The 25,222-nt window shown below is 42.9% G+C and overlaps 2 protein-coding genes across 5 annotated transcripts; one reads left to right on the top strand and one right to left on the bottom strand.

Moving 5' to 3' along the window:
- Positions 1-22,955, top strand: LOC119739891. Of its 4 annotated transcripts, XM_038215014.1 has the most exons (12): positions 20-107; positions 2,293-2,413; positions 3,215-3,552; positions 12,257-12,344; positions 13,187-14,275; positions 15,072-15,281; positions 17,486-17,571; positions 18,794-18,948; positions 19,615-19,688; positions 20,458-20,689; positions 20,973-21,075; positions 22,709-22,955. In XM_038215014.1, exons 3-12 carry the CDS (start codon positions 3,368-3,370, stop codon positions 22,917-22,919), a joined length of 2,433 nt encoding a protein of 810 aa, XP_038070942.1. In that variant the 5' UTR covers positions 20-107; positions 2,293-2,413; positions 3,215-3,367; the 3' UTR covers positions 22,920-22,955. The 4 variants fall into 4 exon arrangements, with proteins under 4 accessions (XP_038070941.1, XP_038070940.1, XP_038070944.1 ...); XM_038215013.1 differs by lacking the exon at positions 2,293-2,413 and having other exon boundaries at positions 1-107; XM_038215012.1 differs by lacking the exon at positions 2,293-2,413 and having other exon boundaries at positions 5-111.
- On the bottom strand, positions 5,291-8,607 carry LOC119739890 (toll-like receptor Tollo). The gene has a single exon (XM_038215011.1). It carries the CDS (start codon positions 8,497-8,499, stop codon positions 5,398-5,400), a length of 3,102 nt encoding a protein of 1,033 aa, XP_038070939.1. The 5' UTR covers positions 8,500-8,607; the 3' UTR covers positions 5,291-5,397.
- Positions 22,956-25,222: the final 2,267 nt, after the last annotated feature.

The following is a 25,222-nucleotide window of genomic DNA, read 5'->3' as shown; positions in this document are numbered from 1 at the left end:
GGTTCTTCAAAATGACGGCCGATCGGGCAGTGAGGTTTTTGAGGAAGACGGAAACAGCCCCTTATTATTGCAAATCTGCACCTACAATTATGTGACTCGACTGTTATGTGAGTGAGTATAAAGTTTGTTCGATGGTAAAATATAAATGTGTGATAGGCCTAGACGAAATAAACTCCACAGCGGACTGACTTGACGTGACCGACCGAGACAGCTCACCGTCATTGACCGTCATGACCGTGTACATGCTGTACGTCGTTATCGCTCGATCGTTTGCCAACTCGTCCGTTTTGCCAACTCGACCGTCATGACCGTTGCGTTGTGCGTTCGACTGGAAAGTCAAGTCGTCCGTTGTTATGTACATGTACAAGCATGGAGGAAGCAATTCCTTCCTCCATGGGCCAAAGGACGTGGCTTGTCTTTGTTAAAGGGGGGAAAAGGTAATCACGCGGGGCGCCGGGTGCACGCAACCCGGTCAGAGTCTCAGTCAGACGGTCGAGTTGACTCCACGTTTTGGAGCAACTATAGAATGCAGGGCCACGCCGGATAGCAAGTTTTTTTTTGTGCTTGGAGGCGTGGATCGAGGCCGGCGATGTGAGGATAGGAGTAATATAATAATATGCAAACCTGCAAAAAGTGCTAAGTACAGCGAATGCACTTGTCTTCTCATCAATGATCGGAAGGGAGGGCGCGCTTGTAAATGTGCCGGGGCACGGAGACGCAGAGAGGCGGGGCACTGGAGTTGCGGAGTCGCAGAGCGCGCTGATAGAGGGCGCAATTTTCGGAGGTATTTTTTTGAGAACGAAGCATCCATATCCATTTTTAATTTCCTCGCAAAGGAAGGGAGGAAGGCGACGAGGCACTGGAGTCGCGGAGACGCGGGGCACCGGAGTCGCAGAGACGCGGGGCACTGGAGTTGCAGAGGAGCGGAGTAGCAGAGATGCGCGCCGATAGAGGGCGCAATTCTCGGCGGTATTTTTTTTAAGAACGAAGCATCCATATCCATTTTTAATTTCCTCGCAAAGGAAGGGAGGGCGACGGGGCACTGGAGGCGCGGAGTCGCAGAGACGCGCGCCGATATAGAGGGCGCAATTCTCGGAGGTAGGTCGACTGCGGCTCCACGCCTCCACGCAGCTGTACAGAGGCGCGGATGTAGAGTGTAGTGGCCCTGCATTCTATAGTTGTACCGCCAAATAAATTAAAAATAAAAGTGCATTTTGTTCTCTTATAAAGTTATAAGGGACCGGGCCCGTAACTACACAATCGACAGTCAAAATCAAATTGATAATGTCAATTTTAGGACCAAAGTGAAAGACTAGACTGGTACATGTCCAACCATGGTCCAATTGTTTGAAAAGACTGACCTCTTCATATGTTAGTCAGGTGGCTGACTATGGAGAAATGTGTAGAAATAGAGACCACTAGTACCAGACATGCCAGATGTTTCTCTTATAGCACTGTTGATTGATGCAATACTGGAGTGAAGCGGTGTTGGACTGATTGTTTCATGCGCCAGTCTATGTTCTTGTGTTGCCTGTTTTCAGTACCTTAAAATTTTGTACTCTAGTTTTGAGAGTCCAAAATGTTCAGACTAGCACAATGGAAGAGACCGACGGGAGTTGGCAAACAGTTGAGTTGGTTTGAGTCGCGTTGGCAAACGGTCGAGTTGACTGGATACCAAGTATATAGTCGGACTCAAGATTGTGCTTAATAACGATCCACAAAACTCTTTTAACACGTTGACTGCCGACTACGAGTATACTCGTAGTCACAGGTGTACCGGATTCTGCCACTACGAGTATACTCGTAGAAAACGAAAGGTTTTTGTATTGTAAATTGAACTGGCATCACTGATAACGCAACAAAAACGCGGCTGGCAATGCTGAGGACATACAGATCTATAAAATGTTTATGTCAACATTGTTTGTTTTCGTGTTTTTTCTGGTAGAAATAAAATCAGAAATTGGCAACATTTGAAATGTCGTGTGCCACCTTGTGTACTTTATTTTCAATCAAGAGTGAAAAAGAAATTCTTATACATCCAATATATCTTTGCATTTAGACTTGTGGCTTTTCACAAAGGTTTGATCACATTGGTCTATCCCCCTGGGGGTGGGGGGCAGGAGGTCAACTTGCCTTGCCTCTGAGGACATTTTGCCCTTTTTCAGAAAATGATAGTGAAAAGTGAAGGCCCCCCCCCCCAAAAAAAAACACCATAAGAAAACCAATGAGAACAACTTATCCATTCGCCCCCGCCCAAAATCAGTTTGATTAATTTCTTATATTTCTTGACAGTTCTGATTGTATGATGCCACTTGAAACATCCGAGTCCGAAGAAATCGCTGGATCGCTTCTTCCATCAGACAAAGAATCACTACTTCCACCAGTTTGTGATTCATCCGAATCACTGTCATTCGTGGGCATTTCTGAAGTTTCATTTCCGTCATATTCGTCAACAGAATCCATATCATCATCATCGCTAGCGCTGTCAGAATTCATCATGAGATATGCCACTCTGTCCGCACTGAGCTGCACCATTTTGTAATAATGAATGTGGCAAGGATGGCTCAGTTCATGTAACATGCAATCCAATGGCAACCACAGTGAAAACTTTTGCAGAATGCCATATATATTGCATAACTGTCAAGGAGAAGCAAAGAAGTTTGTTACCCCATTGCCAACCTACGAGTTATCTCGTAGTGACGCGGCACGAGATAACTCGTAGCTGGCAAACCGGAATAATCAATTCTATGCCTTTGCCAGCCTACAAGTTATCTTGTAGATATTTTTTCCACATAGGGTAACTAGAAATGAATGCACTACAACATATAGTCACCGAAAAAGGGCCTATTAAGTATGCGCGCAGTCAACGTGTTAAAGGGAAGTTGAATGCATACAAAATGGATCTTAACTTGGTGAACATATTGAAAAGAATGTAGCATCCAGACGCCACTTCAGCGGTTGTGTACAAAGTCTATGGAGAGTAGAGTGCATTTTCAAAGTATTTCCTAAGAAAATTGGAAATCTTTCTCAGTCCCACTCACAGGTTCATTTCTTTTCAACATTTTTGCAATGACTGACCTTTATTATGTTCATGGATATACTGTATGATGAAAAAAAGTGGTTTCAGGATGCAACATTCTTTCCAAAATATTTTCAAGACCAATTTATTTGTATTAAAGTGTTTTTTTTTAATGCTTTCTTTTATTTATCCCAGTCCTCTGATATTAGATAAGAAACAACAGCAAGTGTTCCTGTTGTTCAAGTACATACATGTAGGTGTACATACATAGATCAGATCAAGATGACCCACATTTATTAGCCTGCAAGATTTGATTGACCTAGTCCTAGTCTGCACACTCTGCCCTCTATGATGGCCTTCAACTCTCGTGGGCAGGTCGTCAGGACCTACGGCCGACACAAGCAGCGCACCATCGCAGCTTGGATCTCCCCTGAAGCCAGCACCAAAGCCCAGCACATCTTCAGCTCTCCAGAAGACGTCAGTCTGGCCTCAGCCACGGGCAGGGGTTTGGGCAGTCACTCCCTGACCAACAGGTTTGTGATTTTGTGCCGTTGGGTACCAGTGTTGAGACATACTAATCACGCCAGTCACAAGTCACCACGAGAAGTCGTTCTCAAGTCATACAGTCTCAAATAAACAACCTTTAAGGCCCACCCCAAAAAGTTGGTCTCTGGTCAGACCAGAGTTCCGGAATTGATGCGGCGACGCGAATTTTTTTTTTTTTTTCAAGCTTGGATTGTACAGACAAGGTGGGTACTATTTTGCTTTTGTTGTGTCCTCATATACATTGGTGTCCTCCATCATTTGCCTTGGTGCCCTCCATCACTTGCCTTTGTGCAATTTCCCCATTCCTTGGTGCTCCTTCGTACAAAAATTTGAGGTGGTGTGGCAATAGAGATTGTTGTTGTAGCTACCGCGGAAAATTTGAAGAAGAAAAAAAGATTGACGCACATGATTAAAATCGACGCGCGCGCTGACCAGAGACCGACTATTTTTACAAAAAATTTGGGCCTAACACAGGCATTTCTTTGTCATTGTTAAACACCTGTTACATTGTACTGACTTGTGATTTGATTTATGACTGACTTTGGTATTTCCATAAATAACTTAGGGTGCCAATGCATATACTTTCTACATAAAGTATTGTCTGCATTCTTTGCAGTTTCAGTATGTGGTGGTTTGTCCGTGTCACGCAAAACCTGAATCTTGAAAATCAAACTTGTATTTTTCATACATGATGAGTCGTTTTAGTTAATCAAAAACCACTGAAACTTAACACTTTTTGTCAGAAGGCGTAAAAGTACATGTGCAAAACTTAAGCGGGAAACAAAATTTAAATTACGCACAAAATCTTTTACAAGGAAGTGGAACGAAAACAAACAGACATTATGTTCATCTAATCTTGCTTTACACACATGTAATAACTTTCATTGCATTCATACTGTAAGTTTTTAAAATAAATAAAAAAGATGTATTTTTTTTTCGGTATTAACATTTTCGAAGGCTGAAATATTAGAAGTCACTGAAGCGAAACAAATTACGCAAAACGTAAAAAAAACAGTTTCAGTCAGTTTTTCATGACCTACATGTATACTTTCTCATGACAGAAATTGATAGCGTTAGTACATGTACATATGTTTGTGTGTGTATTGGTAGAATACTTTCATATCACTATTAATCACATTTTTAGGAAAACTGGATTATTACGTAATCCTAATTTTTGGTACCGAAATGTATCAAAAATAAAATTCCGACTTCAAATCTTGAAAATATAGACCTTCAGCTTTCATTTGACACCAAATTTGTTAAAGTCACATGCATTTGAATTTTTTGAATTTGCACGCAAATGCTATGACGTCCACTTTGGTGTGGAGTTGCCCACTAGCGGCCATTTTGAAAAATGGCCCAGTCAGTCGGCCATTTTGGAGGGGGGGGGGGAAGGACCTCCCGCTTCCTTTTTTTTTCAAAAAGGCAGGACGCTAAACATGTTTTTATTTTATTTGGCCTTATAACTTGCATTAATTAATATATTTACCAATTCATTTAAAATTAAACCAATTATTAAATACATGTACAGTCGACTCTCATTATAAAGAGCACTTTTATAAAGAGGTTCTGCTTATAAAGAGCACATTCTGAGGTTCCAAATCTCAGGTTCTCTTTTGTGTTTCTTTGTTTCGCTGTCCTTTTATAACAACATTCCTTTTATAAAGAGGTAATTTGGCTAGTCCCATCGACCTTGTTATAACGAGATTCGACTGTACCTGTAGTTTGAAATTGTATTACAAACGGGAACGATTTAAATCAATCAAAAAAATACAATTGAAGGCCTAATAGTAGTGCAGCAATGCATCCATTAAAAATCGTGATTACTTTGATTACGTAATCAGTTGCCGCAAATCCTCTTGTACATGTACCTGTAGCTCAACCTCATCCTGTGCAGTTTGTACACTGTCCTCTTTGTCTAGGGAATTCAGTTCCACCTGTCCCTGGTCAAGGCCCACTCTCATCTTATCAGGCATTGCATAGTAAAGCTTTTCCCAAAACAGGGAGTCAGTCCGTTCCAGGTAAGTGTTTGTTGACAGGTACAACTTCAGGTCCTTGTCCAGTAGGTTTTTGTCGACCTCTTCCAAGAGGATGACGATCAAACGATTCTGGCGGTCCTTGAGGAGTTGCTGCTGGGCCGCCTGGAACTCAAAGGAGCACCACTCGCTTGCCACAAAACTGTTAGAAAGCACAATGAGGGTCCTTCTGCTGGTCTCCACAGCGTTGACAATGTTGGTGGAGATGCATTCACCCACGACAAAGTCACGTTGGTGGATGCACAGTTTGAAAGGCGGCTCGTGGCTTTCCAGTTTTGGCACCAGTTCCTGCGTGACAAAGTCCAAGTCATCAGTGCTGAATGATATGAAGGCGTCATAAAGATACGTCCTATCCTTGTCTTTGTCCATCTTGTTGCTGAAGCGCAAACCAGTGTGGTTGTAAACGACCACCTGGATGACTCTGCGGAATCTGTACACTGCGGCAGCAGTGCTCATTAGAAAAACCAGAACCCCTAAACACACTGCAACAGTTTCTGCAAGCGGATCCCAGGCTTGGACATTGACATCAGTGGAGTTACACATGAATTCGTAATCATCCAAGTACACCACTGCGGCTGTTTCGTTGGACTGAGTTGTACAGTTGATGCTCTCAACATTCTCCATATCCTTGGTTTGGAGCCACTCTTTCAGCCACATCAGGTCGCAGTCACAGATCAGGGGGTTGTTATCGAGTCTGAGTTCCCGTAGCGATGGGATGCTATTCAGGACCTCCGATAGTAGACCTGGCATCAGGTTATGGTCAAGATAAAGGAACTGCAGTTTCTCCAGATCACTAAAGCTACCAGGTTCTATGAATGATATGACATTGTGCTGAAGATCAAGAAATGTCAAATTGGTCAAGCCTTTAAAATCTCCTCGAGTTACAGCACCTATATGGTTATGTCCAAGATGTATGGTGGTAAGGCTCGACATCCCCCTAAACATTTCCCCTATCGTAGTGATGTAGTTTCCGCTGAGGTCAATTTCCAGTAGCGCCTTCATGTGTACAAAAGTGCCTGAGGAAACTGCACTCAGACCATTGTCTGCCAAGCTCAAAACGTTTATGTCCTTGGAGAGATTTTGCGGCACTCTAGTGAGATTGGCATTACAAATGGTTATGTTCATGGAATCGTTGCAGCGCGTGTAACACTGACACGATTCGGGACAGTAAAACCCACTGAAGCTAGCAAGCGAGGGGTTAAGCAAAGACATTTGCCGTGGATCGTATAGGGCTTCCCCCCTCAAGATTGGCGGCATTGAGCACATGAGCTCTTGATAGTTCTTGAATCGCAGATTAGCCAGGAGATTTGCACCAGGCCAAAATAAATCTATGTATTCTTGGTCGCTGATAAGACTAAACATATAGCAATCACACCACAGCCAGTTGAGTTGCATATCAACAGTGACTGCTTTCGTGGGATACAAAGTGGGGCTTAAAGCATCTCTGTTGATGAATGGCAGGTGTGGGAAATTGATCAGGTAGTTGTCTGCCAGGTTCAGTTGCTGCAAGGCAGGTATATTATACAGAGCATCATTCGGAACTCTCTGCAAGAAATTTCCGCTGAGATCTAATGTCTTCAGGGACTGAAGATTGTAGAAGGCTTGGGTCTCCAAGGCAGTGAGGTTATTTTTGGACATGTAGATGTGTTGCAAATCATTCAGGTTCCAGAATGTAAGAGCATGAACAGCACTAATTGAATTCCCTTCCAGGCGCACGGTCTCGATTGAGGTAGTCAGGTCAAAAAAATTCAGAGGGATATCCGTGATAGAGTTTTCGGCAATATCCAGTGTCTTCAGTTTGGGTGAGTCCTTGAATGAGATGCTTTCAATGGAGGCGATTTGATTCTTGGACAAATTCACTTCTTCCAACAGTGGCAACCCCTCAAAAAATCCTCTGGGGATGGTGGAAAGCTTACATTCACTGAGGTTGATTTTTCGTAGCGTGCTGTTAACAGGTCGTAAAAGTTCCTGAGGGACAGACCGCAGTGGATTGAAAAGGATATTAATCTCCTGAAGACTGTCTAATCCTTGGAGGGACAGTGGATGAAGAGTGTTTATAACACCGAGGGAAATGTCCAGGAATCGCAGTCGTGCCAGACCTCTGAAACTGCCACTACCGAGAGCGAATATGGCAGCGTTGTTCATAACAAGGGTGTGTAAGTTAAGAAGTACACCACGAAACCCCTGGTTCGGCAGTTCAGATATTTGGTTCAAAGAGACATTGAGGATTTGAAGTTTCCTCAGATATCTAAAGGGCTCAGCGTCGAGTCTGTGCAGCCTGTTTTTAGCCAAATCCAGATACTCGAGGTTGGGCAGGTGGATGAAGGTGTCATCGGGAATATCTGAAATTCGGTTGCTGGAGAGGTCCAGGTGTTGCAAGCACGGCAACCTCACATCCAACCCATCTGTTTGATTGGTGGAAATGTTGAAGTGGCCGGTAACTGCATCGGGAAAGTGTGTCAAGCCAAGGCTTGTCAAAGTCAGGCTCTTTAAGCGCTTCAGACTTAAAAATGCCCTTGGGTAAAGAAGCTCTACCGACCCGTAATAGACTGACAGCTCTGTGAGGTTTGCCAGGGGAGCCATATCCTCCTCTCCGATGTGCATTCTACAGTTGCGCAGAGACAACGATTGCAAGATTCCCGGGGACTGAAGTTGGGTGGTGATCCATCGGACAGCGTTAAAGTGCGGGCAGCCACCTCCATCTAGGATCAGTATTCTGATTGGTGGTAGATGGTCTGGCATTTCAAGCATCCCTGCATCACAGAAACAGTCAAGGCCTTCCAGTAATCGGGTCCTTTCGTTGGTCATATTTATGCAGCTCAATGAATAACCTGTCTTGACCATGATCATCAGTGCACAGATGCTTAGCCAAAAGTAGGATTTGTCCTTGTGATGCATCTTGGACGTGAAATCTGGTCATTCAATTCCTTATCTTCCTTGGACCAGTTTATACTATGGGCTCCGTGCACAAGTACCCCATCAACAGCCAGAAAAGAAGAGTTGGGGGTGACCTAGATTGGTTCCTGGTCCATCCACTGCATATTTCGAATGATCCAAAGTTATTGGGGTCGGGGATTAGTCTGGGAGACCATCGCAAGTTCAATTCAAGCAATTCGAACGTATTCGCGCACCAACGACGCCTGATGTCATGCGCGAAGATGCTGTGGCTTGGCTTTGTTCACATTCAGGAAAAAAACAAATTGTGCGTACTTCGCACGCGAATTACAGTGCGCACACGCGGAGTCCTGTCCAAGAGGCTCTCAGAAGTGGTAAAAGCGCGCCCTCTTTTGTTGGCGCACGGAGCCTATATCGAGTAGTGTCTGTAGTACAGTGCACTTGATTTTCTTGAAGGGCTGGGATGTCTATATTTATGGACTGTAAGCTTTCAGCTCGTTCATGTTATTCTTTGCCTCGTTCAAAGGTACATCCACCATTTCTATTGAGACAGCTTGTAGAACACAGTCCAGTTGATTAAATTCCCATGTACCGGTACCTTGTAACTGAAGCTCAGTAGATTGTGCAGATGATGAGCATTTGAATCTCTGGAAAAAAGGACAGTGTGTGATTGTTATTCCGGGTATCAGTCACAGTTGGAGCATTTCATGCATGAAAGTACATGTACAGTCGACTCTCATTTAAATACAAACTCGGCTAAACCTAGTCAACATGTTTGTTACATGTATATCAGAAATTTGTAGGATTTGAGTTCCGGTCCTTGATTCATTGTGCACATAAAGCACAGTCGGGACCAAGGTTTCATGTTTGAACCAGAATCTGTATGAACAGTGTTTGTATTAACGAGAGTCGACTGCACATGTACATACCATATGTACAGTATGTAAATGATCTCTTCAGTGAGTTGTGTGTTGTTAGCTAGAAAAGAACTAGTGCAAACACTTTCCTGCCAGAACCACACATACAAACATGTATAGTTTACATTTATCACACATGCTGATGTCACCATGCAGTCTTTCGAAACTCAAATAGACACGTTTATTAGGCTGCATGTTATAGGCCTGGTTCATGCATGGAAGTTTTTTCACGTCTACAAGTTCACAGAAATTGAAATGAAATATAGTTTTCCTGTTAAAAATGTTTTCTGCTGGGCTTAAAAGGAAAAAAAACGGACAAAAACTGTTCCTACTTTCAGTATGCACATGTATGCAAATGTGTACTCTGGGGCCAATTTCATATAGCTGCTTAAGCACAAAATTTGCCTAAGCACAAAAACATCTTGCTTAATAAAATCAGGTTACCGGCCAAAACTTTATGCGATTGTTATGCTAAGTAAACAACACCTAAATACCAGTCACAAGCAATGTACATCACATGAGGTTTTGGCCGGTAACCTAATTTTACTAAGCAATGTTTTTTCGTGCTTAAGCAAATTTTCTGCTTAAGCAGCTCTATGAAATTGGGCCCAGGTCACTGGCTAACAAATGTACTATACATTGTGCAGATTGTGCCAAAAGAAAGGTGCAATATTCAGAAGACAAATAATTAAAAATGTTTAATGTCTTTTTTCTTCAATGAAATTATATTACATTAGAGCCTGACTATTTTCTCAATCCACTCCTTTTTACCCCATTCCATTTAGGTCCCAACCGGGGGGGTAGATCCAGAAATACAATCAATTTAGTGAACGGGTGTAAATTTGACTTGGGCCACTCTCATCTGGACATGCTGAATCTGGGTTTTAAGCATTGAATAGGCATCGAACAGGCATTGAAGTTGGTGGCATCACAGGTGAGAGTGGCCCAAGTACCCCGGAAAAAATGTTCCCACACCACAACAAACAAGTACATGTTATACTGATAGAGCAACTTTTTAAAACTTATAAACTTAGCATACATGAACATGTACTGTAATAATGATAATAATAATTGTATGCTTAGTTAGCGCTTTCCATCGTATCAACGATCTCAATACGATTTACAAACAACTTACCTATATGTACAGTGTTTGATCCTTCACATCAAGGTTTTCTAAACTGCTTGTAACAATTCAATGTCATGAGTGAATCTTCAAGTGATACAGGTGTATATACATGGTACACATGTACATGTACAGTGCATGGCTTAACCACTGCTGCAGCTTCAAGATTATAAACTTGGTACGGTACACTACCATGGTAGACATGACCCACATCATGTTCTTTCCAAGAACAGGTGGTGATGGCTGTGATTGGCTTGCCACAGTTTGGCCTTGAGAGGAAGTTTATGTGGGAACTATGCATTGACATCCTGTTCAATCATAAATACAAATGGTCGCTGATCTACCAACTGACCAACATCCTGTTGTGGGGGTAAACTTTCACCCCCAGGTCACCTGTGGCATGCGTGCGCAAGGACATGTACCTGTGGTCGTGTCATACGTGGTAGGCCTACAGATTTCTGTTGTAGGCACTCAACAAAAATGTGCATGTACACTGAGTTGTAAAACTCTTTTTAACATTTGTTAAAATTTGGTTTAATTATTAATTAAGGCATGGTGTGGTCTGTATTTGTATCGTCAAATTGTTTACTGTTTGGTATTGGTAGAGGGAGGATTTAAAAACAAGACACTTTTCATTCACTATTTTTTTTTTCATTATTACTTTTTTTATAAAGATGTGCCGAAAATGAACTGTTTTTCATGTGCATGTATAATTTTTTTAATTTGTATGACGACAAATAAGGTAACATATTTCATCGACTGGTAGGGGTTTTTTTTGGTTTTATTTTTTAAAAAGATTTCTTTTTTTTGTTGACTGATTTTCAGTTTTTGTAAGTGTTTTCTGTTTTTCAATTTTTTTGGCAACAAAGTCTGTTTTTTCCCATTTTTAAAACTTTTGTACCAAAAAAGAAAACAAAGTAAGTGTACTTACCACGCATTAAAAAAAGAGACAAAAGCAAAATTCTATTCATCAGTAGAAAAACTTAAAGCAGCGGCTATGTGCCACTACCGGTAAAAACTTTTTTGTCCAAGTTATGACTAGCTGGGAGACAGAAACTGGCGAAGGAATGCATTTGAGTAAAAGAGAAAAAAAAGTTATGAAAAAATGATATAACATTGTCATTTTTCTGTATAAAAAAATTTAAAAGACACTAAAAAAAAACCAGCACACGTTTGTGTTTGACCTACCTATAACAAATGTAAACAATATATCGGACTTGGTGTACAGGCAGGCTCATATAGTTGTAAATCTTTGCATTTTCATGGTGCTTTTAAGTTTCATTGTTAAGGCCAAAAAAAATAATAGTTCTGCTTCCAGTTTCCCTACCTACCCTATTCTGACAGCCCGTACCCTAATTTTTTTTATTGGAAAAATGAGGGGAAAAAACCCAAAACCATCAATTTCTACCTTTTACTCTTGACTACCCGCAGATGCCTCCATATGATCGTACCCAAAAAGTTGGCAAAATAAAATTGTTTCCCTACCTACCTACCCTATTTTCAATTGCCATGTAATCGGAAGCAGAACTATTTTTTTTTTGGCCTAATGCAATTTTAAAATACATGTATGTGTATAATGTATTAATGACGGTGCAATGTGCATCATGTGTGTACCGGTAGGTCTGTGCAATCATTTTTTACCGTAATGTTTGCGTGCATTTTGTGGTTTGTGTTTTCATTGATCAGTGGCCATGTTTCTCTAATTTCACAAATATTACAGCAGTGATGACAAGAGTAGCAGTCGGCACTCCGATGAAGACTGGTTCCCTGGCAAAAGAACTGAGAACAAAACAAAGACAGCCCTCAAGGTACATAATATAATATTTGACTAGATATTTGACTTCTCTGCTTGTGGCCTCACTTGAGTGATTCGAAATAGTATAAAATTGCAGATTCCAGTGCAAATACTACTGTTGAATGTGTAGGGCTTTCCACTAGCTGTGCATCGGAACTGGGTATCACAGTACCTGATCGTTGATGTCAGGAACCGGTTTACGATTATGGGATCGGGTAACCGTAACCAACTTTACAAAGTACTTAGTAACGTCACAGACAATGAAAAAAGAAAGATTTTGAACGCTATTTGTGAGGAATTTTCAAAATGAAAACAGGCTACATGGGAAAACAAAACATGTATTTCACATTTATGACGCTCGCAAAAGTTGAAATTTGCACCGTTTCTTCCTGTATTGATCAGGGGTGTGAAATCTCAGCTTAAAAGCTGATTTCAGCTGAAATAGCTGTAACGTGGACATTCTGTCTGAAATGATGTTACACTTTTGCTCATGAATATGTAAATTTGCATTAGCATAAAACCAAAAAGGCACCAAAATGCACTTTAACTGAAATTTTAAAATAAGGTTAAATAGGACACAAACGTGCATTTCCTAGGACTGCATTAAAACATTTACATTAGTAATGTATTCTTCCCCTGAGAATGATTGTGTGAAGCAAACAACCGCCTCGACAAATAAAAAATCATTTTAAATAATTTTTAATGACCCTTAAATTGAAAAGTTCAGAGGTAACAGAGACAGGAAAAATGTCACACATTGTTGGATCCTAAATTTATAGGATGACCTGAATATACATGTATGCATGCTGAGGAGTTAGTGTGAATCTGCAAGTAATGCTCTGACATTTCTTTTAGGAAAGCAATGTCAAAACCAGCCAGGCCATAAAGAAGAAACCTGCTCCCAGGAAGGCTACAACAAGGAGGCAACCGGTCAACGAGAAGGAAAATCTTGTGGAAAAGCCGGTTGAGACTGTGGAAGAACTGCCCCCGACCGCAAAGGGGAAGCGAGTGACGAGGCTGAGTCGAAGGAAGAAGGTTACCGCTGACGTCAGGTCAAGCAGTCACGAGGACAGTGTGGCGCCGACCGCCAAGCCAGGGCGTTGCAAAGGAAAGAATGCGCTGGCTAGATTCGACCTGATTCACTCCCCCATCGAGAGGAGCTGGAGCTCCTCCAGTAAGCGGGGAAGGAGGGAATCCTCGGACATCACCTTTGACGCCAGCTGTGATCTGTTCGACTACTCGGCCGACGTCTCCGAAACCGGTAGCAGATGCACTACTGATAAGACTGCCAATGGGCATCTACCGAAAGCTTCACACTTGGACGACAGCGTTTTCGGCTCTCCTGGGGTATTCCTTCCTTCCAGACAGAAGGCCTGTAACCACAGCCACATTGACACCAGCACTCCAAACGACTTCAGAAGAACGGCCAGGTCAAGCCGTCAAAACACTGGGGTCATGGGGACACACCCCATCAATCCAGACACCCCTGTTGAGAAGAACAGCTCAGTTTCAATTTCCAGAGACCCCCACAGGGCCAGCTGCAGGTGTCCGGCTTGCGAGTCCAGAAGGATGAACACCCCAAGCCTCACAGATATCACTAATGAAATCTCAGTGCTTGATCTGAATAATACTGACAAGGCGGATGATAAGCCAGAAGGATGTTACGATAGCGATGGGATACTACAGAAGTCCATCACCAGAGCTGTTACATGTAGTTCTTGCTCTGTGGTTGTCACTCCATTGTCTGGGGATGATCTGAGCCGTTACTCTTCATCAGCAGTAATGTCCTGTCGGAAGGAAGCGTCGGTAGCAAGTTCATGTAAGGAGCAGGGAGATAAAGACAAGGAAAACAGGAGGATACAGCTGTTGAACAAGGACATTTTGGCCACTCCGAATTGTTCAAAGAGTCTACTGCTGTCCGACAGCTATTGCCCAAGTTTCAAGGTACGTACATGTACATTTTGTCGTAATCACAGCAAATTTTTCTTTTGAAATATTTAACAACAGGCTGACAAGAGGCTTATCCAAAGGAGTTATGAATCACGATCAATCAAAAATTTCGGAAATCGGGTGTGCTCAAAACTCAATCACAACTTAGTCATAAGTCTTCATCTGGTCTCGTTGCAAGTGGCAAGCTTCAAATAAAACTGTGACAAAGCATTTCTTTGTCATTGTTCATCCCCGGGAAGTTGTGAGCTTGGGCTGGAGATACAGTCAGATCCATAGCGAAAGTCTAGCATTTACTCTATTTACAGAGTGAGAGCTTGGCCGGATTTTAAGTTAATAACTGAGCCTTTGTCTATTTCATAGAGACTGTTAAGCAGTAAGCACAGTAAAAGCACGCTTAAGCCCAGAGGAAAAAGTTGCTTAAATCAGTGACGTAACAATATAAGTCTCCATGCGCGCGCAACCGTTGGCACATCCACGCCATGAAGTAGTGATTCAACAGCATGATTTCCTGCTACAATAAGCACAACTTTTCTGCTAACTGTTAAGCAGCGCTAAGCAATTGGGCCCTGGTTCATAGTTCAATAGGATGTTAAGTTGAAGCGAACTTTACATCATTGTGGGCAAAATTTACTGCAAATGTGTTCAACCTTGGCAAATTTGCATTGAGGATGGAAACTTGCTTTTGCATCACAAATTTGTGTGTTCGCTTTTCACTTTCCTGCTGAGTACACTATGATCCACAAGGAAAATTACCATCACTTATTCACTTTCTGCCTTAACATATTTGCAGGAGGCTCTGACACCAGTGAAGAGCAAGACTACCGGTCGGTTGATCCCCGCCCGGCAGAAGGTCCTCCAGCAGTGTGACCAGACATCTCCCATCTCCTTCACCCATGCCATCCCTCCGGATATGATGGAGGGCTGTGTCAAGATCGGGGAGGGGGTGTACGGGGAGGTGTTTAGAACTGTCAATACTGAGGGACAGACTGTGGTTCTCAAGGTTAGTTGAATCAACATCTGTGCGGGAGAAGGGGGAGGGGGTGGTATTTGGCACTTGTGTTTCATCACCACTACATGTAGCCTTGGTCAAGGCATTCGACAACAGTGTCCGATGATCGATGGTCGGCCGCTAAAATAATCATAGTCGTGCGCTATGACTCACTCGTACTGTGTATGAAGTGCGAACAGTGACCTGACTGACCTCATCCGGCTAGGGGCAAGTTCGCGCAAGAACTATTGTTGACCATTGGTTAACCATAGTTTGACTAAAGTTAGCCCGAACTCTGTCTAGTCGACGATGGTTGACTACGCTAGTCGACTATTTGGAACCAACCTACTGGGGCTGGTTGCATCGCTGGTAACCAATGGCTGCGCGCATTCATAATGTACAGCAGGGAGCCAGGATTCAGAAGTTTTGCGATGACATTTTGACCAGCGTTTTACTAGAGACGTTCGCACGTTGCTGTTGCGCAGGCGTAAGCTACGTCACAAATCAACCACTAGTCGACTAATGGTCCTTGCCCGAACTTGGCCTAGGCTACAATATGCAAATCAGTTGGTGCTTAACGAATGCCTTGGAACAACTGTGCATCTTGGCTTATGTTTTTCTATATTTTGTAGCTGCTCCAGCGAGAGAATAAAGATGAGAATAAAGATGAGATTATTATTCAGTACTTGGTTGTGGAGGCTTATATTTTACATGGAAAGAGAGGTGTGGATAGTATAGTTACATTCTCCAACAAGTTTGGAGTCTGCAGACTAAATATAACTCCAGGGACAAAATGACGAAAATTGCCCGAAAAAGGCAACGGTTAACCAGCACCAACTGATTTGCATATTGTAGCAATTTTGGCATGAGGTCGCTGTTCGCGCTTCGTACAGTACGTGTGAGTGCACAGCGCGCGGCTATTGTTTTTTTTTGTTTAGCGGCCAATCACCAGACACTATCGTTGAGAGCCTTGATCAAGACTACTTTTGCACATATACTTTATAGAATGACAGTAGGTGAGTCACTAAAAGGGTAGTAAACTCGTTTCCCTTTGATTGATCAGTGTTTGGTTAATGAAGTGCTGGCACAAGATTGGAAATGGCAGTTATGACTTAAACTGTATCAAAGTCATTTATATGCACCTGCACATGCACTTTCAGCTATTAAAATGCTCCATCCACAAGTGAAAGTGCAGTGGTGTGGTAAATAATCATTGGTTGCAGTTGAGTGCACAAGTGATGTATGTACAATGTACTTGTTGTTGACAAGTAGATGAAGAAGGAAAATCTTGTCTTGGTAATCGCCGCTATACTATGAAGTGCAAAAGATGTACATGTGCATGTATGTGTGTACCCCAAAGAAGTGTCTGCCTAACTATTTTTAAAATAACTACATAACCATGAAGTCAATTTTGAAAATTGTTCATTGTGCAAATACTCATTATCCCTGGCCTACAACCGTAATAATAAATTTCAGTTATGCATTACTACACAATGGTCAATTGATCACAACAACATTTCTGGACCCTATGACCAAGTTCCTTGCCTTAATGAATTTCAGTGCTGCGTTATGTAAGCTGTGGGAAAGCCTGCATGTTGTGGAAAAAAAAGGCTGATGTGGTTTGGGATTGGAATCATTTGCCCTTGAGCATTAAACTGAGGCCTTGCCACGATGACAGTATAGCCAGGCAAATGATTCCAATCCCAACCGCAGCCCTTTTCACAACATGAAGGATTTTACAGAGCTTACATATTAACACAGCACTAAAATTGATTAAGGCAAGGAACTTGGTCACAGGGTCCAAAACGTTGTTGCGATCAATTGACAATTGTGTAGTGATGCGTGACTGAAATTAAATGAAACTCATAGGGGTTTAGGCCAAGGATAAGGAGTATCTGCACAATCAAAAAATTTCAAAATTAACTTAATCATTATATAGTAATTTGAAAAATATTCATATTCAGATCACTTTTGGGGGACATACTGTATGTGTGTCGTGTGTTCAAGAGTTCATCGTTCATGAGTTGAAGCAGGCGCTTGCCCTTGAAGCGGGCGACAGGCAGTGAAGCTGCCTCACCTGTGTAGTGGTTGAGGCCTCGTCAAGTAGATAGTTTTCCAAAATTTGGATAATATTAAAATAAAGTTCAATCATTTCAAGGATGGATGTTGAGAAAATGGTGTAACCTGTATGAGTTTATTCTTCTTGTGTGTGCTAGATTATACCCATAGAGGGGGACAGCCAGGTGAATGGTGAGCCACAGAAATCGTTTGAAGAGATTCTTCCAGAAATCGTCATCTCCAGGTTTGAAAGAGTTGATTTCATCCTTTATCTGTGACTGCTCTAAGGGTGTGATTTTGCGCTGAATTTTTTGTAAACGTTAAACAAATATTTTGAGAACCGTTTAAACGTTTAGCCATTTCACAAAGGCTGACGCCTGCCCATCATGTCTGCAGATAGTCGTGATTGACATGATAAATCAACAATGACTGACAAAAATGACGGGCAGTAGTGTGGTTTTGCTTTTGCGATTTTCGAGTCAGGTCAGGTCGGTAAAGCCAATTTGGAAAACCGGAAATAACTCCCCCCCCCCAAAAAAAACCCTGAAACACTTCGGAAATTCAAACGGTGCAATACTTGTTGCAGAGTCACTGTGCCCGGTACGACATAACATGCAGGCCTAATGGTAGGTCAAGTTGTGAGTGCCGTAGAGTATGATTAAGTTACTTGGAGACGACGAGTTTCAAGCGATACAGGTATGTTCAGGCACAAAAAGTGGACACAGCTGTCCAAGCCAGCTATTCAGGGTTTTTTTCGGGGTGGTTTTCCTTGTATTTTTGTCTGGTCGGGTCGGGTCGGTTTTAGGGGGTTCAGATCAGGTTCGGATTTGGGATATATCTATAATGTTTCAGGTCGGTTTGGCCTTGTCAACCCAACCCGATGCACAACAAACCCAACCCTAAGCATTTCAACTACATAGATTTCAAGAACAGTAGTGCCCCTGTCTTTATTGATAGTTGCCAGAGACACTTTCGAATTCAGCGAAAATCAAAGCTCATCACCACAGAAATTGTAGATGCATTCATTGCCATTTTGCAGTAGGGTGGTTCCGCACAAACATTATCGTGATTTTGAATTCAGGGGGAGGGAGAGGGAATCAGACCAATGCAAGTCCTGCATACAATTTGCATACATGAATGCATACCTGGCGCTACATTCGAAGTCCAAAGGACAATGGAGGGACGGGGAACCAGTCTATGTGTACCTCTGAGGGTAGGTTAGTTATTCTGGTTAAATTAGCTGTTTTCCCCCGAAAATAACGGAAGAAGCTTTATACATGTACACGTGCAAGGGAGCTGAGATTTCCTGTGTCTGAAGGAATGTTTCATGACCTTGATGATTTTGGGTTGGGGAGTAATAATAATGAATAACACTGATTAGTACTTTGTTCCAAAATGCAGTATAATAATACCAAGTATTGTTGCTATTATTACATGTCATTTGTTTGTGTACTTCCCACTTCCAGGGAGTTGAGTGCCCTCAGAGATGCGTCTACCAGCACCACTGGTGGGTTCATCACTGTCAACGGCGTGTCCTACTGTCGGGGCTGCTATCCTGAGAAGCTGCTAGATCAATGGAACGAGTACAACAACAGGAAGGAATCTGAGAACGATAGGCCAGGTTGGTGATCCTAGTCTCAGTTATTTATAGGAAAACAACATCCAACGTGAAACCTTGCTGTTTGCAGTTAAGCTACGATTGATTCCAGTTGAAGGAAATTTTGAGTACAAACACTATGAATAGTTCTTTAACATGTACTCTTCAATTTGTGTAAAGTCTGTCTTCATATTCTCCGAATGTTAGGTTGTCTGCTGGTGGCTTTGGTATGAGAATGTCTAAGGGTTTAAAACTTCACAACCACACTCGGTCATTCACTTTTGTGAAATAGAGGTGTGCATCATAACTGGGTTCCAGATTATGGGATCGAGTGCCCGTTACCAAATTTACAAATTACTAAGTTACTTCTCAGACAGTGAAACTGATAGCTTTTCAATGCTATTTGTGGGGAATTTTCAAAATGAAAACCAGGATACATGTGAAATCCAAAACAGATGTCACGTTTGGGTTCATTTTAACGCGCTACAGATGACGCTTACTAAAAAAATGAAGTTTACACTGAAAAGCTATCAAGCTCTTTAGACAACTTCCAGGATTTGAATTTGGGGGTTGGCTTTCTTTTACGGTTACCCGTATTTTACTTCGATTGGATACCCGGTTCCCGTACTACCCGTAAATCCACACCACTATTGTCAAACCATTTTGTTGGCTTAATTTGTTTGCCCCCAGATTTTTTCCCGGAAGACCAGTTGTTCATCATGTTTGAATTTGCCGATGGTGGAATGGACCTGGAGAGTAAAAAGGTAAGATACTGGTACATTCATCAGATGTTTCTGTGTAATCCGGTATGTTTACAAAATAGATTTTTATATCTACATCAGCTTATTTACTTCTTTTTGTTTTAATGATTTGAACCACTTGTGTAATTATTGGACCTGATGCAAAAATGTTCTAGGTTCTCAGTTTAGAATCTCAGTTTCAATTCAAAAGTTACCGAGTCATGTTTTGAATTGCGCCCGACATCAGCGTCCGGGACACATTCTCATGCAGCCGATTGCAGCTACACGATGTCATGACTGAACTGACGAATAGTAGCAACCGCGCGCGTGTGTATGTCATGTCGATGCTTGCGCGCACCCATTCACAAATTCGCCAAATTACAAACCAACTAGTAACGGAAATTGTCAAAAATGCGTCACTTGACGCATCTTTGGAAATGTCCTTTTTTTACTGTTTTCTTCAAAATGACAGCATGCCAGAAAGAATAATTTCACAGGGAGTTAAGTGCCATTACAAGCTTTAAACCAAGTAAGCTTTTCAACAATAATTTTGTCAGCCACGTTTTGGATAGCTGCAATTGATCTACTCTACCCTTAACCCTAACCTTCCCTGAAGCTACAGAATACTACTAGTAGTAAACTGAAGGCAGTACTACCACACATAGTTTTTGTAGTACTATGTAGTGTGTGGTACTTTACTCCAAATGAACTCTTTTGGGGGTTAGGGTTGAGGATGAACACCAATATTTAATTGAGTTTCCCTTCACTTGTTATACTATGTTTTACTTACCAGCTTGAGAGCGTCCATCAGGCCGTCAGCATCTTCCAGCAAGTAGCCTTGTCCCTGGCAGTGGCTGAGCAGTCCCTGGAGTTTGAGCATCGGGACCTCCACTGGGGCAATGTCCTGGTCATCCCGACTTCCAACAAGTCCGTCAGCTTCTGGCTGGAGGGAGAGGAGATCAAGGTGGTGAGCCATGGAGTACTGGCTGGGATGATTGACTTCACCCTGTCGAGACTTGAGAAAGGTAGGAGATCTGTCGTAGTCGAGGAGGGGGAACAAGAAATAGTATTTGTGCGATGTGATTGTGTGGAGAAGGAAAACACTGTTCAATATGAGGTACATGCCAAAATGATTGATATGACCCTGCGATCGTGACCAAAGGAAGGTAAGGGGTCACCATAGTAGAGAAGGGAAGTGGTTAGGGATGTGTTTGGAAGTCCTTGTCTGTGGTTTACAGGCTGGGTGATTGATTCCTTCTTTTCCGTGACTCAAGATATTTATATATGTTTGTCATTTGGCATTTACAGATGGATGCACAGTGTTCTGTGATCTCTCCTCTGATGAGACACTCTTCACTGGCCGCGGTGACCCACAGTTTGATGTCTACCGGAAGATGAAAGATGAAAATAAGTAAGTTAGAAATAACCATCTAACGCAACTGACACAAAATGACGGTTCCTAAAACTACAGATACTGTATTACTATTTGTATTAACTACAATTGAATCACATGTTAACCCTTAATTTAGAGGGTATTATATATTATACAACACCCGAATAAATCCCCTTCATCTGATTGGCGCATCGTTGATCACATGTCATTGAATTATTCATCCCAACGCGCGCCGCTGCAATGGAAGTTCTATTCACTGTGCAATAGAACTTCCATTGCACTGTGTCACTGCTGCCGGTGGTGGCGCTGTTTCAAATCGAGATAAATTGAATATGATGGTTCTCAACCTGTTGAACAGTTTGCATATATTGAATATGATGAACTTGTCGAACTTTTAAACAGTTTTTAACCTGAATAAATTGGCTATTAAAAGTCAGCCAATCAGATGACAAGGATTTATTCAGGTGTTATATAAAACAAATAATGAATGTTTCACGTTCATGGAAAGAATAATTTCATTCGGTGACAGATGAAATTATTCTTACCATTGCACTCACAAACAATAATTTGTATATTAGTATATAATTAAAACGCCGGAGTCCAAGAGAGAGTTAGGACGACTGTTGAGTGCCATTGCTGTCGCATGCCTAGACTTGAATCAAGTCAGTAATTGGTTGGGTTTGCCCAGATACTGCATACATGTACCGTACTATCCCATGGTGCTTGTAGTTGTAGCATGCGTATAATGTATGGCATTTACATGTTGGGACGGTTTGTGCATCCTCAATCTCATTTTGACCAAGGCCAAATTGGCAATATGGACATGTTTTTCACGTACAAAACTCAACTCACATTCCAAATTTTGCACTTCCAAATTGTTCGCACAGTAAAGCAGAGTCAGTGTGATATGGCTGGGTTTATTCTGGCATGGGACTGGGTCCTACAAAGGGCCTCTAAAACAGGATTATTATGCACGGAGACGATTAACCCCTCGCGTACGGGAAGCGGTAATGGCCGCGGCCGCTAATCCTCATTGGAATGCAGTAGCCAGCTGTGGTATGCCGTGGCACAGGGCTAGTGGGTAGTTCCACAGCTGCTGCTTTTGTGCAGTCCCGCTACCACACAAAGGCTGTGCAGTCATGCGGGCCACTTGCTCTATGTATGGAGGAATGTCCCCATTACACCCCGTCCTTAAGGGGTTAACAGATACACTCCCGCGGCAACACGTCTTGGCGTTCTAATTTGCTGCCAAACCTTACCAATGTTCAGATAAAAATTGCCCAACCAAATCCGAATCGAACCTGAACCGAACCTGAGGGTTGACTTTCAGCACTGGAGCTCTTGGGAGTGATCACGAGTGAAGCGCCATGTGCTCTTCGTACACCCAGTGCATGGTTGCCTTAACAATCTCTGTGGATGTTAAGATGAGCTGCATGTTCTTTTTGTTGTAGCGGAATTTTATATAAGATCGAGCACTCAGTGCTTATTTGAGTACATATTTTGCTGACTTGTGTTGGACTTCAGGCCATTAAATATAGGAAGACCAGATTTAAAGTAAAACAAAGAGGGATATGTGGTGGTTAACGGTAATCCCTTTGAAATCTAATTAATATTTTCACCTACATTACATTCGCTTTCCGTGACTGTGAAGCAACAACTGGGAGCCCTGGAACCCCCACACCAACGTCCTGTGGCTGCACTACCTGTTGGACAAGCTCCTGAATGCCAAGACTTACCCGGGATACCGGAGGGACTCGACCCAGTCCTCGCTGCGCAGGGAACTCCGCAGCCTAGTCCGGCATCTGCTGAGCCACGTGTCAGCTGTGGAGGTGGTCAGAGAGAGCGGCTTGATGGAACTCTAAATCCAAACATTGAACCCTGTGGCTGCACTACCTGTTGGACAAGCTCCTGAATGCCAAGACTTACCCGGGATACCGGAGGGACTCAACCCAGTCCTCCCTGCGCAGGGAACTCCGCAGCCTAGCCCGGCACCTGCTGAGCCACCTGTCAGCTGTGGAGGTGGTCAGAGAGAGCGGCTTGATGGAACTCTAAATCCAAACATTGAACCCTGTGGCTGCACTACCTGCTGGACAAGCTCCTGAATGCCAAGACTTACCCAGGATACCGGAGGGACTCAACCCAGTCCTCCCTGCGCAGGGATCTCCGCAGCCTAGCACGGCACCTGCTGAGCCACCTGTCAGCTGTAGAGGTGGTCAGAGAGAGCGGCTTGATGGAACTTTAAATCCAAACATTGACCCCTGTGGCTGCACTACCTGTTGGACAAGCTCCTGAATGCCAAGACTTACCCGGGATACCGGAGGGACTCAACACAGACCTCCCTGCGCAGGGAAATCTGCAGCCTAGCACAGCACCTGCTGAGCCACCTGTCAGCTGTGGAGGTGGTCAGAGAGAGCGGCTTGATGGAACTCTAAATCCAAACATTGAACCCTGTGGCTGCACTACCTGCTGGACAAGCTCCTGAATGCCAAGACTTACCCGGGATACCGGAGGGACTCAACCCAGTCCTCCCTGCGCAGGGATCTCTGCAGCCTAGCACGGCACCTGCTGAGCCACCTGTCAGCTGTGGAGGTGGTCAGAGAGCGGCTTGATGGAACTCTAAATCCAAACATTGACCCCTGTGGCTGCACTACCTAGGACAAGCTCCTGAATGCCAAGACTTACCCGGGATACCGGAGGGACTCAACACAGTCCTCCCTGCGAAGGGAACTCCGCAGCCTAGCCCGGCACCTGCTGAGCCAGACGTCAGCTGTGGAGGTGGTCAGAGAGAGCGGCTTGATGGAACTCTAAATCCAAACATTGAACCCTGTGGCTGCACTACCTGTTGGACAAGCTTCTGAATGCCAAGACTTACCCGGGATACCAGAGGGACTCGACCCAGTCCTCCCTGCGCAGGGAACTCCGCAGCCCAGCACAGCACCTGCTGAGCCAACTGTCAGCTGTGGAGGTGGTCAGAGAGAGTGGCTTGATGGAACTCTAAATCCAAACATTGAACCCCACACAAAAATGAATGGGGTGCTATCATTCATCGCTTCAGTGCGTGACATCGCATAGCTGCAATCGGCTAAATGAGAACATGCTCTGGAGGCTGATTTCAGGCGCAGTTCAAAACATGACTTGGCAACTTTTGAATTGAAATGGAGATCCTAGAATATTGTTTTCTCGGAATATGCATGTATAGCATTCACAGAGCTAAAAGTTCATCACGTTATTTGTTAGCATACGTCTTTAGATTTTGAGCACTTTTGTTGCTTCAAACAAAACAAATGCACAAATGACAAATGATCTACTCTTCCTGTAACTTGGGCAACCGCTTACTGTAAGGCTGTCTATTAGGAGGTACTCAATAGAGGGTTGTGGCTTCGATTTCACGTAAGCCTTCTTGCTTAATCTATCTGGCAGTGCCTAAAACCTTATTTTGAAAAGGGAAAATCTTTGTCGGCAAATTCATTAATGACAAAAATCATGGTAGAAATAACTTTAAATTAACTTTAATATCGCGATATTTCTAAATTGTATTTCCGTATTGTTAGATACTGTACATGCACAATTTTTTTACTTGTAAAGTGAATTTTGTTTTATTAATTAATGGAGACAAAACTAATTTGTTACTTTGCCGTGTGTGTTGCAATTGGTTTGAACATGTCCAGTAATGTCAAAGTCTCATTAAAGGTGAACATGCTTGCATATAAATCAACACAGGTTTGCCTTGAATAACCTTTTTTGGTGTTCATAAGATGGAATTTTGCGTCGGGGTGATGTAAATCAATATTAGGTTTTGCCCTTCACCGACGTATAAAAACTGTATACTCCGTGTGTTACCTCCCGAGTGAAAGTTGGAAAAAAATCACTCAGGTGGGACTCAAACCCATGACCTGCTTTCTAGTGCATACGTCTTACCACTCGACCACCAAGCTTATGGGATAGGTTGGCTGGTTCGAATCTGATGTGCATAGCAGCGGGTACCGCATTAGCTATTCATAAGATTGAATTTTGCGCCGGGGTGATGTAAATCAATTTTAGGTTTTGCCCTTCACCGACGTATAAACACTGTATACTCAGTGTGTTACCTCCCGAGACAAAGTTTGGGGGAAAAAATCACTCGAACCCACGACCTCCTGCTTTCTAGTGCAGACGTCTTACCACT

This window comes from Patiria miniata, unplaced genomic scaffold (genome assembly GCF_015706575.1).
Source record: "Patiria miniata isolate m_02_andy unplaced genomic scaffold, ASM1570657v1 HiC_scaffold_4, whole genome shotgun sequence".
In the NCBI taxonomy this organism is placed as follows: domain Eukaryota; kingdom Metazoa; phylum Echinodermata; class Asteroidea; order Valvatida; family Asterinidae; genus Patiria; species Patiria miniata.
The sequence above is the reverse complement of the archived record's forward strand: the minus strand, read 5'-3'. Positions and strand labels throughout refer to the sequence as shown.

Coding starts and splice junctions, on each gene's coding strand:
- LOC119739890 (XM_038215011.1), bottom strand. CDS start 8,499: ATGCATCACAAGGACAAATCCTACTTTTGGCTAAGCATCTGTGCACTG.
- LOC119739891 (XM_038215013.1), top strand. CDS start 3,368: ATGATGGCCTTCAACTCTCGTGGGCAGGTCGTCAGGACCTACGGCCGA. Junction 15,282..17,485: donor GACAGACTGTGGTTCTCAAG/GTTAGTTGAATC, acceptor TGTGTGTGCTAG/ATTATACCCATAGAGGGGGA. Junction 17,572..18,793: donor CCAGAAATCGTCATCTCCAG/GTTTGAAAGAGT, acceptor TCCCACTTCCAG/GGAGTTGAGTGCCCTCAGAG.